Raw genomic sequence first — 23,931 nt, 5'->3', positions numbered from 1 at the left:
TCTTCAAGGATAAATATGCACCTCGATCTTAATCAGGACCACTTGATAATGTTAAAGGCTGTGATCCATGTGCCTTTCCCCCTTCGAAGAGTGTACTGCTTCAAAAACTGAACCGTGTTCACTTTGTATCATCTATCTGGAAGAACGCTCATATTGCAAGATCTGCATTAAGGTCTCCAGAGGAACATGGTTGGAAATTGGTGGATGGATTATATTCAGTCATCTGGTATAGTGGAGACCAAATGCCAACCTCAATACACAGGAAGCTTGATATTTCTCCTCCGAGGACTCTAATGAAGATGAGTTTTCCAATCTAGCTGATGATGACACAGATAACAAGAGCAGTGACTCGGACATTCATTGAGGAACATGAACAAAGACATACTGAAAAGTGTTGTGTGCATGATGAACGGTGATGTCATTGAAGGAAATTGTGAAATATACCACTAAATGGGGAAATTTAAAAGGCGGTTTATGAACTTAAATCATAGTTTACATTCTACTCACGAATAATAGCTTCAGTAGAACATTTTGAAAGAGTTATCTCCCTTTGGTGTATTTTAAATATTATAAAGTATTATAATAGTGCCACTAGTTTACGTTTTTATCAGAAAATGAAGAACCTTTGCAGTGTTTTATACTGGCTATGCCCCATTTTAACAAAATCAACATAAGTTTCATGAATTTGTGGAATAGTTTGGTTATGAATCAAATTAGAACTTGAAGTTTACTACAAATTAACTTAAATTGCCATTTTCACTGTAAAAAATATATATAAATTTCATCATCTCTGAAAACATACTGTCACTTTCAGGAAAAAGTACTGAGTCATGCCTTTAACGCCCCCTACTGGCAAAATGGTCAAGACATAATTTGTAAGAAATTTATTTTTGAATAATGCAAATGTTACAAGTATTCAAACCATTTGGACCTTTCGGGGTAAATAAACATACGCTATCTCTTGGGCTAATGTAAATCTGTTGCTCAACGTACGGCATGTAACAATATACAGCAGTCAAACAAAACGGCCACCATGTTCGTTCTACGGCGATGTCATATAACACACACACACACACACACACACACACACACACACACACACACACGGGCTGTCGATTCACGTCGGTTACGGTGTCATGTACAAACCAGAACGACAAGCAAACTATTTTAAAGATGGCTTGCAGTTGTTGCATTCTGCAAACATTAGTGGCGGAGACAAAGTTGCAACTTGTACAACAGAAAACATCTCAACTCACAAAAACTAAAACAAGCGACGCCAAACTTCGACTGTGTTTACATGTTAGCTCGCCCCTACAATGCACTTGTAGACTGTTTCGAGTCCGTGATAAAAAAAAAGCTAATTCATATAAAAACTTAAATTTAAAAAAAGTCTTATTTCAGCATCGGTTTATGGACCTATTTAAATAATAAGCAACCCATTTTAGTGTTGCATTGTGTTTAAAATGTAAATATAGCTCTTAACGCAAGGGTACAGGCAATTAGATGGAAGAGCCCGTCAGTTAGTCCTGTATGTTGATTTTCAATTTAGGTCCTCGCTCATTACAGGTTTGTTTTTAAACCCATCTCTTATACAAGGCAATGGTGGCCTTAAATTCGGCATTTTAGAAAAGGTAATAACGTTTTCTCTACCCCCTTGTATAGCACAATCAAGTATGATTTAGAGCCAAACTTTATTTCTTAAATATTGCATTTACAGTATGATGCGGAATCCCGCCCTCACCTTCAACTGTGAGAAATGCCTGGCTACTGTTGGCAGTCTGGTGGAGGAATGTGTTCGTGGCCACACAGCTGTAGTATCCTTGGTCTGTGTATGTGACAGTCGAGATAGTCAGTCTGCTTCTATATCCAGTCTGTGTTACGTCCCCTGACGTGATCATCAAGCCATTCTTTACCCACTCAATGACCGGTAGGGGTACACTCTCCACGGCACACTCCAGGGAAGTTGATACCCCTACTCTTGCTGTGCCGCTGACAGGCATAACTGTAAAGGGCCGCAAGGCTGTATTCGAAAATATAGGTATCATTAGTAATAGTTCATTAATGACAGTTTTCTGTCGTTATTGCATCGGTCTGTTGCTGACCATAGGTTTTGTTGTTCCAAACTCCTTCAAACCAACGAGCAGCAGATTGTAAGTCACGCAAGTACCTTATAATTAGATAGGCGAATGAGGAAATACTGTTCGAAATAATGTAACTGCCCCTTTCATAGTGAATGGGTCCATGGCAGTATCTCACACTGAGGTGACTCACTGCTCCTGCGCACGGCCAGACTTTGTCTTGATGAGTGATATTATTAACAAACGACAATGCAAAGATTTGAATCAAATGGTGCGAATCTGAGAAGAAAAGTCAGCTGAAAATGAGATAGTGAAAGTACCTGCACTGTTGAGGAATTTAAGATAATAGACACACAATGCAAGGAACGAAACAATTTAAAGAAACAACTGTATGGGTGCAGATACGTTTGATCTTTCACAGTTTTCAGAAATTCGAATAGTATACAATAAAAATATATCTCTTACTGATTTGAATAATTTGTATGAATCAAAACTGAAAATCACTGGAATACACGTAATGCATTTCTCGACCACATGATGGCCTCGTTTAATGGTATTTGAACCCCTACACGATCAAATCCCACGGTCTTCAGTTTGTCAAAGTTTAATAAAAAGCACGTGGTGAGGACGAAAACACATACTTTAGCCTTTAAAAATATCTTGATTTTTATGTGACTTTATGTCCAATACTAATGATAATGAGCGAAAAGCTCTACTATCTGTTCCTGTCTTATACATTATTATAGAACTAGAATCTGCTACAAAGAGGTTGTTGACATCGTATTGTGGATCAATGGGCACCAAAGCAAGGCCTCGGCGATAGTATAACACACAGGGGACAACTATCGACAATATATTTGACAAGGTCAATTTACTACTAGTACCACATGATATCCTTGTGCAATCTAGCGATGATGGTTATCGCCTTGTAACATATTGCCAATTGGCGTAATAATGACCTGTGTAGCATACTGCCCATGAATATCCCTGTTTTTTAACTACCGATGAATATCCCAGTGCAATGTACTGCCGATAAATATCCGTGTGTAATGTACTGCTGATAAATATCCCTGTGTAATGTACTGCTGATGAATATCCCTGTGTAATGAACTGCTGATGAATATCCGAGTGTAATGTACTGCTGATGAATATTCCTGTGTAATGTACTACCTATGAATATTCCTGTGTAATGTACTGCTGGTGAATATCTCTCCTGTGTAATGTACTGCTGGTGAATATCTCTCCTGTGTAATGTACTGCCGGTGAAAATCCCTGTGTAATGTACTGTCGATGAATATCTTTCCTGTGTAATGTACTGCTGATGAAAAGCCATGTGTAATGTACTGCTGGTGAATATCTCTCCTGTGTAATGAACTGCCGGTGAATATCTCTCCTGTGTAATGTACTGCCGGTGAAAATCCCTGTGTAATGTACTGTCGATGGATATCTTTCCTGTGTAAAGTACTGCCGGTGAATATTTCTCCTGTTTAGTGTACTGCCGGTGAATATTCCTGTGTAATGTACTGCTGGTGAATATCTCTCCTGTGTAATGTACTGCCGGTGAATATCTCTCCTGTGTAATGTACTGCCGGTGAAAATCCCTGTGTAATGTACTGTCGATGGATATCTTTCCTGTGTAAAGTACTGCCGGTGAATATTTCTCCTGTTTAGTGTACTGCCGGTGAATATTCCTGTGTAATGTACTGCTGGTGAATATCTCTCCTGTGTAATGTACTGCCGGTGAATATCTCTCCTGTGTAATGTACTGCCGGTGAATATCTCTCCTGTGTAATGTACTGCCGGTGAAAATCCCTGTGTAATGTACTGTCGATGGATATCTTTCCTGTGTAAAGTACTGCCGGTGAATATTTCTCCTGTTTAGTGTACTGCCGGTGAATATTCCTGTGTAATGTACTGCTGATGAACATCCCTGTGTAATGTACTGCTGATGAATATTCCTGTGTAATGTACTGCTGATGAACATCCCTGTGTAATGTACTGCTGATGAATATCCCTGTGTAATGTACTGCTGATGAATATCCCTGTGTAATGTACTGCCGATGAATATTCCTGTGTAATGTACTGCTGATGAATATCCCTGTGTAATGAACTGCTGATGAATATCCCTGTGTAATGTATTGCTGATGAATATCCCTGTGTAATGTACTGCCGATGAATATTCCTGTGTAATGTACTGCTGATGAATATGCGTGTGTAATGTACTGCTGATGAATATTCCTGTGTAATGTACTGCTGATGAATATCCCTGTGTAATGAACTGCTGATGAATATCCATGTGTAATGTACTGCCGATGAATATTTCTGTGTAATGTACTGCTGATGAATATCCCTGTGTAATGTACTGCTGATGAATATTCCTGTGTAATGTATTGCTGATGAATATCCGAGTGTAATGTACTGCTGATGAATATTCCTGTGTAATGTACTGCTGATGAACATCCCTGTGTAATGTACTGCTGATGAATATTCCTGTGTAATGTACTGCTGATGAATATCCATGTGTAATGTACTGCCGATGAATATTCCTGTGTAATGTACTGCTGATGAATATTCCTGTGCAATGAACTGCTGATGAATATCCCTGTGCAATGTACTGCCGATGAATATCCCTGTGTAATGTACTGCTGATGAATATTCCTGTGTAATGTACTGCTGATGAATATGCGTGTGTAATGTACTGCTGATGAATATTCCTGTGTAATGTATTGCTGATGAATATCCCTGTGTAATGTACTGCTGATGAATATCCATGTGTAATGTACTGCCGATGAATATCCCTGTGTAATGTACTGCTGATGAATATTCCTGTGTAATGAACTGCTGATGAATATCCGAGTGTAATGTACTGCTGATGAATATTCCTGTGTAATGTACTACCTATGAATATTCCTGTGTAATGTACTGCTGGTGAATATCTCTCCTGTGTAATGTACTGCTGGTGAATATCTCTCCTGTGTAATGTACTGCCGGTGAAAATCCCTGTGTAATGTACTGTCGATGAATATCTTTCCTGTGTAATGTACTGCTGATGAAAAGCCATGTGTAATGTACTGCTGGTGAATATCTCTCCTGTGTAATGAACTGCCGGTGAATATCTCTCCTGTGTAATGTACTGCCGGTGAAAATCCCTGTGTAATGTACTGTCGATGGATATCTTTCCTGTGTAAAGTACTGCCGGTGAATATTTCTCCTGTTTAGTGTACTGCCGGTGAATATTCCTGTGTAATGTACTGCTGGTGAATATCTCTCCTGTGTAATGTACTGCCGGTGAATATCTCTCCTGTGTAATGTACTGCCGGTGAAAGTCCCTGTGTAATGTATTGCGATAAATATCCCTATGTAATCTACTACTATGAATATTCCTGTGTAATGTACTGCCGGTGACTATCCCTGTGTAATGTATTGCGATTAATATATCTGTGTAATGTACTGCCGGTGAATATCCCTGTGTAATGTACTGCCGGTGAATATCCCTGTGTAATGTACTGCCGGTGAATATCCCTGTGTAATGTCTCGCCGGTGAATATCCCCGTGGAATCTACTGACGGTGAATATGTCAGTGTCCTTGAGGCAGGGTATTTTTTGTCTCGTACATTTGAACAAAATGGGGAAATACGAAACAACGGCTTAAGTTCTTGGCAGAGGAGGCACTTACTAGCTAGTGTGAGGTTTGCTAGTCTGGAGTAAATGCTTTGCCTCCCTGTGAGGGCGATGCAGCCATAGGCCCCGGCGTTGTGCATCTGAACATTTTTCACCAGAAGACTGCCGTTAGCATGGATCTCGGTGTTCTCATCGGGGACAAGGTCAGCGTCTCTAAACCGCCAGCTGAAATACAGAATACGACTGTGTACGTTTCAACTTCATACAATTTCGTTAATATTCGAAGTTTGGTATATCGCTTTCGGAACTTTGCAATGTGTAAATGGTAGTAAACCAGAAAACCCATGATGACAATTTCGATGTGTTGTCATAAGGGTAGCAGTTGAATATGTGACAGTATCTACAAACTTGTTTGACAGTGCTTGTAGTAGGAAATTCTTACGATTGTGGAAAGTGATGTGGCGCCAATGGGTCTAAAGGACGGATTGCTTCGTCACGCTACCATACACCTGTCAAATTACCATCGATGACCACTTGAGTGGCCCTGTAATGTGCAGTGATACCTCCCCAAACCATTACGCTAAAACCACCGAATGCAGAACGTCATCACGCACACGCGTCAGCATGACGTTTCATGCAACGTCGACACGCAGACAGCCATCACTGCTGTCAATATGAAACCAGGATTCATCTGTGGAGAGAACTTACCCCCAGTCTTTTGACCTTAACATCAAATGTTGTCTTGACTATGCCAGGCGTGCAGTTCGATGACGAGGCAGATATATTGGGAATTTAGATGGACGTTGTAGTCGGATTTCAAATTAGTAATGGATTCCTCACAGTCCTTGCACTAGTCGGATGTCCCGAACGTGGTCGGTTGCTTTCAATGCAGATCGTAACCATTTCTTTTATCCCCAAGCACCAGTCTTGAGATTCTGGAATCGTTACCAACACGTGATTTTCCCTTATTCGGAAGACCAGGCGTGAGGATCATGGCCCAGGACGCTACAAACAGTGTCGTCACCAAGGGCAAAGTACCATCACGGCAGTCTATACAGTTTGCTGCCAGTTTGCCCGTGACAGCCCACACAGCAAGGAATCGTCTACGTCAGGTAGGTCTTCGCTTAAGACGGCTTGGCGTGTTCTTGGTGTCATATTGACTGACCATCATAGTCGACTACGACGTCAGTGGTACCATGTTCACAGACTACTGTCACACCTACAGAGAGAACTTTGTGGTTCAGCGACGAATCCCGATGTCTGCTTCGTCGTGCCGATGGATGGTGTCAGGTTTACAGGCTTGGACGTTGTGCGCCAAACTGCATGCACGAAGTTAAGAGATTCAACGGAACAAGTTTGATGGTGTGTGCAGCAAGCCGGAACAAGGCAGAACCAACCTGCTTTACGTTCAGTGCAACTTAACACTTACACAGACCGTCATTGCCAGACCACACACAGCTGCTCTGTTCACGACGACACCTACACAACTACCGTAGTCATGTCCTGCACCGGTCATAAAGATAACCAGATTTGAGACTGTGTGCCGATGACCGTGGTCTTTGACTTGTAACAGCTGTGGTACCATGTTTTCTTACACACCTGTGGGTGAGAAACCCATTTGAGATACTTGGTATCAAAGCACTCTCCTACCCATGCGGCCGGCAGCCAGCCAGCATAGTGCCTCTGCCACAGGCCAGCGATTCGTCACATCTTTCGCAGTCCATTCAAGATATAGCATATGCTTTTCATCCGTTTCATGTTTGACAAGTCTGCACATTTTCATAAACAAATGTCAAAGAATGGTAACGGTTCATTAAAAAAGTATCCCTTACGCGAAAATCTACTTGTTTTTGCGTAGTTATCCTTTGTTTACATTGTTTGTACGGCTCCACGTGCTATCATCGAAGCCCAACGGAGAGCTAGCGATTCGGTCACTTTGATGTATAAATATATATTGTCATGCAACTCACTGTCGCATATCTATTTAATTATGCAAAACAATATGTAAAGCGCCCTCAAATACTTGCATTAGTCCGTTCTATACTGATTTCTGAAAAAGCGCGTTTGTTTACAAACAAGAGAAAAGTCCGGTCACGTGATGTGCAAATTAGCCTGTGGCAGTGGTGTTATGCTGAGTCACCAATGCGCCGGTGTCTGGTATCAAACATTTGTGTGAGATCGAATTCAAGGCCGGTGATTGGCTAATCCATGGTGATGACCTGAGGTCAGATGATGACGGACTACTTTCCGGAGTGTAAGTCATTCATAAGCTGCTCGTGCTTCAGTCGAATGTTCACCTACCTGTATTGAACCACAGGACCGTGTAATTAATAATAATAATAATAATAATCATAATAATACATACACAGATGTAATACACTGTCATGAAACCTAGTACTCTGACATACACAGATGTAATACACTGCCATGACACCAAGTACTCTGACATACACAGATGTAATACACTGTCATGAAACCCAATACTCTCACATACACAGATGTAATACACCGTCATGACACCCAGTACTCTGACATAAATAGTTGTAGTACACTGCCATGAAACCCAGTACTCTGACATACACAGTTATAGTACACTGTCATGACACCCAGGACTCTGACATACACAGATGTAATACACTGCCATGACACCAAGTACTCTGACATAAATAGTTGTAGTACACTGCCATGAAACCCAGTACTCTGACATACACAGTTATAGTACACTGTCATGACACCCAGGACTCTGACATACACAGATGTAATACACTGCCATGACACCAAGTACTCTGACATACACAGATGTAATACACTGTCATGAAACCCAATACTCTCACATACACAGATGTAATACACCGTCATGACACCCAGTACTCTGACATAAATAGTTGTAGTACACTGCCATGAAACCCAGTACTCTGACATACACAGTTATAGTACACTGTCATGACACCCAGGACTCTGACATACACAGATGTAATACACTGCCATGACACCAAGTACTCTGACATAAATAGTTGTAGTACACTGCCATGAAACCCAGTACTCTGACATACACAGTTATAGTACACTGTCATGACACCCAGGACTCTGACATACACAGATGTAATACACTGCCATGACACCAAGTACTCTGACATACACAGTTATAGTACACTGTCATGACACCCAGTACTCTGACATACACAGATGTAATACACTGTCATGACACCCAGTACTCTGACATACACAGATGTAATACTCTGTCATGAAACCTAGTACTCTGACATACACAGATGTAATACACTGTCATGAAACCTAGTACTCTGACATACACAGATGTTATACACTGCCATGACACCAAGTACTCTGACATACACAGATGTTTTACAATGTCATGACACCCAGGACTCTGACATACACAGATGTAATACACTGCCATGACACACAGTACTCTGACATACACAGATATAATACACTGTCATGACACCCAGTAGTCTGACATACACAGATGTAATACACTGTCATGACACCCAGTACTCTGACATGCACAGATGTAATACACTGCCATGACACCAAGGACTCTGACATACACAGATGTAATACACTGTCATAACACCCAGTTCTCTGACATACACAGATGTAATACACTGCCATTACACCTTGTACTCTGACATACACAGATGTTATACACTGCCATGACACCAAGGACTCTGACATACACAGATGTAATACACTGCCATGAAACCTAATACTCTCACATACACAGATGTAATACACTACCATGACACCCAGTACTCTGACATACACAGATGTAATACACTGTCATGACACCCAGTACTCTGACATACACAGATGTAATACACTGCCATGACACACAGTACTCTGACATAAACAGATGTAATACACTGCCATGACACCCAGTGCTCTGACATACACAGATGCAAAACACTGCCATGACACCCATTACTCTGACATACACAGCTGTAGTACACTGCCATGACACCCAGTACTCTGACATACACAGCTGTAGTACACTGCCATGAAACCTAGTACTCTGACATACACAGATGTGAGACACTGCCATGACACCCAGTACTCTGACATACACAGCTGTAGTACACTGTCATGACACCCACTACTCTGACATACCCAGCTGTAATACACTGCCATGAAACCCAGTACTCTGACATACACAGATGTTATACACTGTCATGAAACCCAGTACTCTGACATACACAGATGTAATACACTGTCATGACACCCAGTACTCTGACATACACAGATGTAATACACTGTCATGAAACCCAGTACTCTGACATACACAGATGTTATACACTGTCATGAAACCCAATACTCTCACATACACAGATGTAATACACTGCCATGACACCAAGTACTTTGACATAAACAGATGTAATACACTACCTTGACACCCAGTACTCTGACATACCAAGATGTAATACACTGTCATGACACCCAGGACTCTGACATACACAGATGTAATACACTGTCATGACACCCAGTAGTCTGACATACGCAGATGTAATACACTGTCATGACACCCACTACTCTGACATACCCAGCTGTAATACACTGCCATGACACCCAGGACTCTGACATACACAGATGTAATACACTGTCATGAAACCCAATACTCTCACATACACAGATGTAATACACTGCCATGACACCAAGTACTCTGACATAAACAGATGTAATACACTGCCATGACACCAAGTACTCTGACATAAACAGATGTAATACACTGCCATGACACCAAGTACTCTGACATTCACAGATGTAATACACTGCCATGAAACCCAGGACTCTCACATACACAGATGTAATACACTGTCATGACACCCAGTACTCTGACATGCACAGATGTAATACACTGCCATGATACCCAGGACTCTGACATTCACAGATGTATTACACTGCCATGAAACCCAGTACTCTGACATACACAGATGTAATACACTGCCATGACACCAAGTACTCTGACATAAACAGATGTAATACACTGCAATGACACCAAGTACTCTGACATTCACAGATGTAATACACTGCCATGAAACCCAGTACTCTCACATACACAGATGTAATACACTGCCATGACACCAAGTACTCTGACATAAACAGATGTAATACACTGCCATGACACCAAGTACTCTGACATAAACAGATGTAATACACTGCCATGACACCAAGTACTCTGACATTCACAGATGTAATACACTGCCATGAAACCCAATACTCTCACATACACAGATGTAATACACTGTCATGACACCCAGTACTCTGACATGCACAGATGTAATACACTGCCATGATACCCAGGACTCTGACATTCACAGATGTAATACACTGCCATGAAACCCAGTACTCTGACATACACAGATGTAATACACTGCCATGACACCAAGTACTCTCACATACACAGATGTAATACACTGCCATGACACCAAGTACTCTGACATAAACAGATGTAATACACTGCCATGACACCCAGTGCTCTGACATACACAGATGTAATACACTGCCATGACACCAAGTACTCTGACATAAACAGATGTAATACACTGCCATGACACCCAGTGCTCTGACATACACAAATGTAATACACTGCCTTGACACCCATTCCTCTGACATACACAGCTGTAGTACACTGTCATGACACCCAGTACTCTGACATACACAGCTGTAGTACACTGTCATGAAACCTAGTACTCTGACATACACAGATGTGAGACACTGCCATGACACCCAGTACTCTGACATACACACCTGTAGTACACTGTCATGACACCCACTACTCTGACATACACAGCTGTAATACACTGCCATGAAACCTAGTACTCTGACATACACAGATGTTATACACTGCCATGACACCCAGGACTCTGACATAAACAGATGTAATACACTGCCATGACACCCAGTACTCTCACATACACAGATGTAATACACTGTCATGACACCCAGGACTCTGACATACACAGATGTAATACACTGCCATGACACCCAGTACTCTGACATACACAGATGTAATACACCGTCATGAAACCCAATACTCTCACATACACAGATGTAATACACTGCCATGACACCAAGTACTCTGACATAAACAGATGTAATACACTGCCATGACACCCAGTGCTCTGACATACACAGATGTAATACACTGCCATGACACCCAGTACTCTGACATACACAGCTGTAGTACACTGCCATGACACCCAGTACTCTGGCATACACAGCTGTAGTACACTGCCATGAAACCTAGTACTCTGACATACACAGATTTGATACACTGCCATGACACCCAGTACTCTGACATACACAGATGTAATACACTGCCATGACACCAAGTACTCTGACATACACAGCTGTAGTACACTGTCATGACACCCAGTACTCTGACATACCCAGCTGTAGTACACTGCCATGACACCAAGTACTCTGACATACACAGATGTAATACACTGCCATGACACCCAGTACTCTGACATACACAGATGTAATACACTGTCATGAAACCCAGGACTCTGACATACACAGATGTAATACACTGTCATGACAACAAGTACTCTGACATACACATATGTGAAACACTGCCATGACACCCAGTACTCTGACATACATAGATGTTATACACTGCCATGACACCCAGTACTCTGACATACACAGCTGTAGTACACTGTCATGACACCCAGTACTCTGACATACCTTGCTGTAGTACACTGCCATGACACCCAGTACACTGACATACACAGATGTAATACACTGTCATGACACCCAGTTCTCTCACATACACAGATGAAATACACTGCCATGACACCCAGTTCTCTGACATACACTGCTGTAGTACACTGTCATGACACCCAGTACTCTGACATACACAAATGTAATACACTGTCATAACACCCAGTTCTCTGACATACACAGATGAAATACACTGCCATGACACCCAGTACTCTGACATACACAGCTGTAGTACACTGCCATGACACCCAGTACTCTGACATACAGAGATGTAATACACTGTCATGATACCCAGCACTCTGACATACACAGCTGTAGTACACTGCCATGACACCCAGTTCTCTGACATACACAGATGAAATACACTGTCATAACACCCAGTACTCTGACATACACAGATGAAATACACTGCCATGACATCCACTACTCCAACATACACAGATGAAATACACTGCCATGACACCCAGTACTCTGACATACACAGATGTAATACACTGCCATGACACCCAGTACTCTGACATACACAGATGTAATACACTGTCATAACACCCAGTTCTCTGACATACACAGATGTAATACACTGTCATGACACCCAGTACTCTGACATACACAGATGAAATACACTGTCATAACACCCAGTTCTCTGACATACACTGCTGTAGTACACTGTCATAACACCCAGTACTCTGACATACACAGATGAAATACACTGCCATGACATCCAGTACTCCAACATACACAGATGAAATACACTGCCATGACACCCAGTACTCTGACATACACAGATGTAATACACTGTCATAACACCCAGTTCTCTGACATACACAGATGTAATACACTGTCATGACACCCAGTACTCTGACATACACAGATGAAATACACTGTCATAACACCCAGTTCTCTGACATACACTGCTGTAGTACACTGTCATAACACCCAGTAGTCTGACATACACAGATGTAATACACTGTCATAACACCCAGTTCTCTTACATACACAGATGTAATACACTGTCATGACACCCAGTACTCTGACATACACAGCTGTAATACACTGCCATGACACCCAGTTCTCTGACATACACAGATGTAATACACTGTCATAACACCAAGTACTCTGACATAAACAGATGTAATACACTGCCATGACACCCAGTGCTCTGACATACACAAATGTAATACACTGCCTTGACACCCATTCCTCTGACATACACAGCTGTAGTACACTGTCATGACACCCAGTACTCTGACATACACAGCTGTAGTACACTGTCATGAAACCTAGTACTCTGACATACACAGATGTGAGACACTGCCATGACACCCAGTACTCTGACATACACACCTGTAGTACACTGTCATGACACCCACTACTCTGACATACACAGCTGTAATACACTGCCATGAAACCTAGTACTCTGACATACACAGATGTTATACACTGCCATGACACCCAGGACTCTGACATAAACAGATGTAATACACTGCCATGACACCCAGTACTCTCACATACACAGATGTAATACACTGTCATGACACCCAGGACTCTGACATACACAGATGTAATACACTGCCATGACACCCAGTACTCTGACATACACAGATGTAATACACCGTCATGAAACCCAATACTCTCACATACACAGATGTAATACACTGCCATGACACCAAGTACTCTGACATAAACAGATGTAATACACTGCCATGACACCCAGTGCTCTGACATACACAGATGTAATACACTGCCATGACACCCAGTACTCTGACATACACAGCTGTAGTACACTGCCATGACACCCAGTACTCTGGCATACACAGCTGTAGTACACTGCCATGAAACCTAGTACTCTGACATACACAGATTTGATACACTGCCATGACACCCAGTACTCTGACATACACAGATGTAATACACTGCCATGACACCAAGTACTCTGACATACACAGCTGTAGTACACTGTCATGACACCCAGTACTCTGACATACCCAGCTGTAGTACACTGCCATGACACCAAGTACTCTGACATACACAGATGTAATACACTGCCATGACACCCAGTACTCTGACATACACAGATGTAATACACTGTCATGAAACCCAGGACTCTGACATACACAGATGTAATACACTGTCATGACAACAAGTACTCTGACATACACATATGTGAAACACTGCCATGACACCCAGTACTCTGACATACATAGATGTTATACACTGCCATGACACCCAGTACTCTGACATACACAGCTGTAGTACACTGTCATGACACCCAGTACTCTGACATACCTTGCTGTAGTACACTGCCATGACACCCAGTACACTGACATACACAGATGTAATACACTGTCATGACACCCAGTTCTCTCACATACACAGATGAAATACACTGCCATGACACCCAGTTCTCTGACATACACTGCTGTAGTACACTGTCATGACACCCAGTACTCTGACATACACAAATGTAATACACTGTCATAACACCCAGTTCTCTGACATACACAGATGAAATACACTGCCATGACACCCAGTACTCTGACATACACAGCTGTAGTACACTGCCATGACACCCAGTACTCTGACATACAGAGATGTAATACACTGTCATGATACCCAGCACTCTGACATACACAGCTGTAGTACACTGCCATGACACCCAGTTCTCTGACATACACAGATGAAATACACTGTCATAACACCCAGTACTCTGACATACACAGATGAAATACACTGCCATGACATCCACTACTCCAACATACACAGATGAAATACACTGCCATGACACCCAGTACTCTGACATACACAGATGTAATACACTGCCATGACACCCAGTACTCTGACATACACAGATGTAATACACTGTCATAACACCCAGTTCTCTGACATACACAGATGTAATACACTGTCATGACACCCAGTACTCTGACATACACAGATGAAATACACTGTCATAACACCCAGTTCTCTGACATACACTGCTGTAGTACACTGTCATAACACCCAGTACTCTGACATACACAGATGAAATACACTGCCATGACATCCAGTACTCCAACATACACAGATGAAATACACTGCCATGACACCCAGTACTCTGACATACACAGATGTAATACACTGTCATAACACCCAGTTCTCTGACATACACAGATGTAATACACTGTCATGACACCCAGTACTCTGACATACACAGATGAAATACACTGTCATAACACCCAGTTCTCTGACATACACTGCTGTAGTACACTGTCATAACACCCAGTAGTCTGACATACACAGATGTAATACACTGTCATAACACCCAGTTCTCTTACATACACAGATGTAATACACTGTCATGACACCCAGTACTCTGACATACACAGCTGTAATACACTGCCATGACACCCAGTTCTCTGACATACACAGATGTAATACACTGTCATAACACCCAGTTCTCTGACATACACAGCTGTAGTACACTGCCATGACACCCAGTACTCTGACATACACAGATGTAATACACTGCCATGACAACCAGTACTCTGACATACACAGATGTAATACACTGCCATGACACCCAGTTCTCTGACATACACTGCTGTAGTACACCGCATGAAACCTAGTACTCTGACATACACAGATGTAATACACTGCCATGACACCCAGTACTCGGACATACACAGCTGTAGTACACTGTCATGACACCCAGTACTCTGACATACATAGCTGTAGTACACAGCCATGACACCCAGTACTCTGAGATACACAGATGTAAGACACTGCCATGAAACCTAGTACTCTGACATACACAGATGTAATACACTGCCATGACAACCAGTACTCTGACATACACAGATGTAATACACTGCCATGACACCCAGTACTCTGACATACACAGATGTGATACACTGCCATGAAACCTAGTACTCTGACATACACAGATGTGATACACTGCCATGAAACCTAGTACTCTGACATACACAGATGTCATACACTGCCATGACACCCAGTACTCTGACATACACAGCTGTAGTACACTGTCATGACACCCAGTACTCTGACATACCCATCTGTAGTACACTGCCGTGACACCCAGTACTCTGACATACACAGATGTAGTACACTGCCATGAAACCTAGTACTCTGACATACATAGATGTGATACACTGCCATGACACCCAGTACTCTGGCATACACAGCTGTAGTACACTGTCATGACACCCAGTACTCTGACATACCCAGCTGTAGTACACTGCCATGACCCCCAGTACTCTGACATACACAGCTGTAATACACTGTCATGAAACCTAGTACTCTGACATACACAGATGTAATAAACTGCCATGGCACCCAGTACTTTGACATACACAGATGTAATACACTGTCATGACACCCAGTACTCTGACATACACAGATGTGATACACTGTCATGACACCTAGTACTCTGACATACACATATGTGATACATTGCCATGAAACCTAGTACTCTGACATACACAGATGTGATACACTGCCATGACACCCAGTACTCTGACATACATAGCTGTAGTACACTGTCAGGACAACCAGTACTCAAACATACACAGCTGTAGTACACTGTCATGAAACCGAGTACTCCAAAATACACAGTTGTAGTACACTGTCAAACACCCAGTACTCTGACATACACAGCTGTAGTACACTGTCATGACAACCAATACTCAAACATACACAGCTCTAACACACTGCCATTACACCCAGTACTCCATCATACACAGCTGTAGTACACTGTCATGAAGCCCATTACTACAACATACACAGCTGTAGTACACTGTCAATACAACCAGTACTCCAACAAACACAGCTGTAATACACTGCTATGACACCCAGTACTCTGACATACACAGCTGTAGTACACCGCATGAAACCTAGTACTCTGACATACACAGATGTAATACACTGCCATGACACCCAGTACTCGGACATACACAGCTGTAGTACACTGTCATGACACCCAGTACTCTGACATACATAGCTGTAGTACACAGCCATGACACCCAGTACTCTGAGATACACAGATGTAAGACACTGCCATGAAACCTAGTACTCTGACATACACAGATGTAATACACTGCCATGACAACCAGTACTCTGACATACACAGATGTAATACACTGCCATGACACCCAGTACTCTGACATACACAGATGTGATACACTGCCATGAAACCTAGTACTCTGACATACACAGATGTGATACACTGCCATGAAACCTAGTACTCTGACATACACAGATGTCATACACTGCCATGACACCCAGTACTCTGACATACACAGCTGTAGTACACTGTCATGACACCCAGTACTCTGACATACCCATCTGTAGTACACTGCCGTGACACCCAGTACTCTGACATACACAGATGTAGTACACTGCCATGAAACCTAGTACTCTGACATACATAGATGTGATACACTGCCATGACACCCAGTACTCTGGCATACACAGCTGTAGTACACTGTCATGACACCCAGTACTCTGACATACCCAGCTGTAGTACACTGCCATGACCCCCAGTACTCTGACATACACAGCTGTAATACACTGTCATGAAACCTAGTACTCTGACATACACAGATGTAATAAACTGCCATGGCACCCAGTACTTTGACATACACAGATGTAATACACTGTCATGACACCCAGTACTCTGACATACACAGATGTGATACACTGTCATGACACCTAGTACTCTGACATACACATATGTGATACATTGCCATGAAACCTAGTACTCTGACATACACAGATGTGATACACTGCCATGACACCCAGTACTCTGACATACATAGCTGTAGTACACTGTCAGGACAACCAGTACTCAAACATACACAGCTGTAGTACACTGTCATGAAACCGAGTACTCCAAAATACACAGTTGTAGTACACTGTCAAACACCCAGTACTCTGACATACACAGCTGTAGTACACTGTCATGACAACCAATACTCAAACATACACAGCTCTAACACACTGCCATTACACCCAGTACTCCATCATACACAGCTGTAGTACACTGTCATGAAGCCCATTACTACAACATACACAGCTGTAGTACACTGTCAATACAACCAGTACTCCAACAAACACAGCTGTAATACACTGCTATGACACCCAGTACTCTGACATACACAGCTGTAGTACACTGTCATGACAACCAGTACTCTGACATACACCGCTGCAATACACTGCCATGACATCCAGTACTCCAACATACACAGCTGTAGTACACTGTCATGACAATCAGTACTCCTACATACACGGCTGTAGTACACTGTCATGATATCCAATACTCTGACATACCAACTGTAGTATACTGTCATGACACCCAGTAATCCAACATACACAGCTGTAATACACTGTCATGAAACCTAGTAATCTGACATACACGGATGTAATAAACTGCCATGGCACCCAGTACTTTGACATACACAGATGTAATACACCGTCATGACACCCAGTACTCTGACATACACAGATGTGATACACTGCCATGAAACCTAGTACTCTGACATACACAGATGTGATACACTGCCATGACACCCAGTACTCTGACATACATAGCTGAAGTACACTGTCAGGACAACCAGTACTCAAACATACACAGCTGTAGTACACTGTCATGAAACCCAGTACTCCAAAATACACAATTGTAGTACACTGTCAAACACCCAGTACTCTGACATACGCAGCTGTAGTACACTGTCATGACAACCAATACTCAAACATACATAGCTCTAACACACTGCCATGACACCCAGTACTCCATCATACACAGCTGTAGTACACTCTCATGAAGCCCATTACTCCAACAAACACAGCTGTAATACACTGCCATGACACCCAGTACTCTGACATACACCGCTGCAAAAGCACTGCCATGACATCCAGTACTCCAACATACACAGCTGTAGTACACTGTCATGACAATCAGTACTCCTACATACACGGCTGTAGTACACTGTCATGATATCCAATACTCTGACATACCAACTGTAGTATACTGTCATGACACCCAGTAATCCAACATACACAGCTGTAGTACACTGTCATGATATCCAGTACTCCAACATACACAGTTATAGTACACTGTCATGACACCCAGTAGTCTGCCATACCCGTCTGTTGTACACTGCCATGAAACCTAGTACTCTGACATACACAGATGTAATACACTGCCATGACACCCAGTACACTGACATACACAGATGTAATACACTGTCATGAAACCTACTACTCTGACATACACAGATGTAATACACTGCCATGACACCAAGTACTCTGACATACACAGATGTAATACACTGCCATGACAACCAGTACTCTGACATACACAGATGTAAGACACTGCCATGACACCCAGTACTCTGACATACACAGATGTGATACACTGCCATGAAACCTAGTACTCTGACATACACAGATGTGATACATTGCCATAAAACCTAGTACTCTGACATACCAACTGTAGTATACTGTCATGACACCCAGTAATCCAACATACACAGCTGTAATACACTGTCATGAAACCTAGTAATCTGACATACACAGATGTAATAAACTGCCATGGCACCCAGTACTTTGACATACACAGATGTAATACACCGTCATGACACCCAGTACTCTGACATACACAGATGTGATACACTGCCATGACACCCAGTACTCTGACATACACAGCTGTAGTACACTGCCATGAAACCTAGTACTCTGACATACATAGATGTGATACACTGCCATGAAACCTAGTACTCTGACATACACAGATGTGATACACTGCCATGACACCCAGTACTCTGACATACACAGCTGTAGTACACTGTCATGACACCCAGTACTCTGACATACCCAGCTGTAGTACACTGCCATGACACCCAGTACTCTGACATACAGAGCTGTAATACACTGTCATGAAACCTAGTACTCTGACATACACAGATGTAATAAACTGCCATGGCACCCAGTACTTTGACATACACAGATGTAATACACCGTCATGACACCTAGTACTCTGACATACACATATGTGATACATTGCCATAAAACCTAGTACTCTGACATACACAGATGTGATACACTGCCATGACACCCAGTACTCTGACATACATAGCTGTAGTACACTGTCAGGACAACCAGTACTCAAACATACACAGCTGTAGTACACTGTCATGAAACCCAATACTCCAAAATACACAGTTGTAGTACACTGTCAAACACCCAGTACTCTGACATACTCAGCTGTAGTACACTATCATGACAACCAATACTCAAACATACACAGCTCTAACACACTGCCATGACACCCAGTACTCCATCATACACAGCTGTAGTACACTGTCATGAAGCCCATTACTACAACATACACAGCTGTAGTACACTGTCAATACAACCAGTACTCCAACAAACACAGCTGTAATACACTGCTATGACACCCAGTACTCTGACATACACCGCTGCAAAAACACTGCCATGACATCCAGTACTCCAACATACACAGCTGTAGTACACTGTCATGACAATCAGTACTCCTACATACACGGCTGTAGTACACTGTCATGATATCCAATACTCTGACATACCAACTGTAGTATACTGTCATGACACCCAGTAATCCAACATACACAGTTATAGTACACTGTCATAACACCCAGTAGTCTGCCATACCCGTCTGTTGTACACTGCCATGAAACCTAGTACTCTGACATACACAGATGTAATACACTGCCATGACACCCAGTACACTGACATACACAGATGTAATACTCTGTCATGAAACCTACTACTCTGACATACACAGATGTAATACACTGCCATGACACCAAGTACTCTGACATACACAGATGTAATACACTGCCATGACAACCAGTACTCTGACATACACAGATGTAAGACACTGCCATGACACCCAGTACTCTGACATACACAGATGTGATACACTGCCATGAAACCTAGTACTCTGACATACACAGATGTGATACATTGCCATAAAACCTAGTACTCTGACACACCAACTGTAGTATACTGTCATGACACCCAGTAATCCAACATACACAGCTGTAATACACTGTCATGAAACCTAGTAATCTGACATACACGGATGTAATAAACTGCCATGGCACCCAGTACTTTGACATACACAGATGTAATACACCGTCATGACACCCAGTACTCTGACATACACAGATGTGATACACTGCCATGACACCCAGTACTCTGACATACACAGCTGTAGTACACTGCCATGAAACCTAGTACTCTGACATACATAGATGTGATACACTGCCATGAAACCTAGTACTCTGACATACACAGATGTGATACACTGCCATGACACCCAGTACTCTGACATACACAGCTGTAGTACACTGTCATGACACCCAGTACTCTGACATACCCAGCTGTAGTACACTGCCATGACACCCAGTACTCTGACATACAGAGCTGTAATACACTGTCATGAAACCTAGTACTCTGACATACACAGATGTAATAAACTGCCATGGCACCCAGTACTTTGACATACACAGATGTAATACACCGTCATGACACCTAGTACTCTGACATACGCATATGTGATACATTGCCATAAAACCTAGTACTCTGACATACACAGATGTGATAGACTGCCATGACACCCAGTACTCTGACATACATAGCTGTAGTACACTGTCAGGACAACCAGTACTCAAACATACACAGCTGTAGTACACTGTCATGAAACCCAATACTCCAAAATACACAGTTGTAGTACACTGTCAAACACCCAGTACTCTGACATACACAGCTGTAGTACACTGTCATGACAACCAATACTCAAACATACACAGCTCTAACACACTGCCATGACACCCAGTACTCCATCATACACAGCTGTAGTACACTGTCATGAAGCCCATTACTACAACATACACAGCTGTAGTACACTGTCAATACAACCAGTACTCCAACAAACACAGCTGTAATACACTGCTATGACACCCAGTACTCTGACATACACCGCTGCAAAAACACTGCCATGACATCCAGTACTCCAACATACACAGCTGTAGTACACTGTCATGACAATCAGTACTCCTACATACACGGCTGTAGTACACTGTCATGATATCCAATACTCTGACATACCAACTGTAGTATACTGTCATGACACCCAGTAATCCAACATACACAGCTGTAGTACACTGTCATGATATCCAGTACTCCAACATACACAGTTATAGTACACTGTCATGACACCCAGTAGTCTGCCATACCCGTCTGTTGTACACTGCCATGAAACCTAGTACTCTGACATACACAGATGTAATACACTGCCATGACACCCAGTACACTGACATACACAGATGTAATACTCTGTCATGAAACCTACTACTCTGACATACACAGATGTAATACACTGCCATGACACCAAGTACTCTGACATACACAGATGTAATACACTGCCATGACAACCAGTACTCTGACATACACAGATGTAAGACACTGCCATGACACCCAGTACTCTGACATACACAGATGTGATACACTGCCATGAAACCTAGTACTCTGACATACACAGATGTGATACATTGCCATAAAACCTAGTACTCTGACATACCAACTGTAGTATACTGTCATGACACCCAGTAATCCAACATACACAGCTGTAATACACTGTCATGAAACCTAGTAATCTGACATACACGGATGTAATAAACTGCCATGGCACCCAGTACTTTGACATACACAGATGTAATACACCGTCATGACACCCAGTACTCTGACATACACAGATGTGATACACTGCCATGACACCCAGTACTCTGACATACACAGCTGTAGTACACTGCCATGACACCCAGTACTCTGACATACCCAGCTGTAGTACACTGCCATGACACCCAGTACTCTGACATACAGAGCTGTAATACACTGTCATGAAACCTAGTACTCTGACATACACAGATGTAATAAACTGCCATGGCACCCAGTACTTTGACATACACAGATGTAATACACCGTCATGACAACCAGTACTCTGACATACACAGATGTGATACACTGTCATGACAACTAGTACTCTGACATACACATATGTGATACATTGCCATAAAACCTAGTACTCTGACATACACAGATGTGATAGACTGCCATGACACCCAGTACTCTGACATACATAGCTGTAGTACACTGTCAGGACAACCAGTACTCAAACATACACAGCTGTAGTACACTGTCATGAAACCCAATACTCCAAAATACACAGTTGTAGTACACTGTCAAACACCCAGTACTCTGACATACACAGCTGTAGTACACTGTCATGACAACCAATACTCAAACATACACAGCTCTAACACACTGCCATGACACCCAGTACTCCATCATACACAGCTGTAGTACACTGTCATGAAGCCCATTACTACAACATACACAGCTGTAGTACACTGTCAATACAACCAGTACTCCAACAAACACAGCTGTAATA

General features: G+C 42.3%; 1 protein-coding gene across 3 annotated transcripts in view; it reads right to left on the bottom strand.

The window, feature by feature from the left end:
• LOC124123571 (Down syndrome cell adhesion molecule homolog) overlaps positions 1-23,931 on the bottom strand; it is a 147,967-nt gene that overhangs the window by 79,401 nt on the left and 44,635 nt on the right. For 2 of the 3 annotated variants that reach the window (XM_048398304.1, XM_046486772.2), the window contains exons 4-5: positions 5,755-5,924; positions 1,742-2,020 (exon numbers count right to left, since the gene is read on the bottom strand). In XM_048398304.1, coding sequence (XP_048254261.1) covers positions 1,742-2,020; positions 5,755-5,924 — 449 coding nt within the window. Of the gene's footprint in view, positions 1-1,741; positions 2,021-5,754; positions 5,925-6,407; positions 7,309-23,931 lie in introns of those variants that run through there. The other variant, XM_046486773.2, reaches the window with a different exon arrangement.

Source organism: Haliotis rufescens, unplaced genomic scaffold, assembly GCF_023055435.1.
Source record: "Haliotis rufescens isolate VD_foot unplaced genomic scaffold, xgHalRufe1.0.p SCAF_18, whole genome shotgun sequence".
In the NCBI taxonomy this organism is placed as follows: Eukaryota; Metazoa; Mollusca; class Gastropoda; order Lepetellida; family Haliotidae; genus Haliotis; species Haliotis rufescens.
This window is presented reverse-complemented; position numbering and strand designations above follow the sequence as displayed.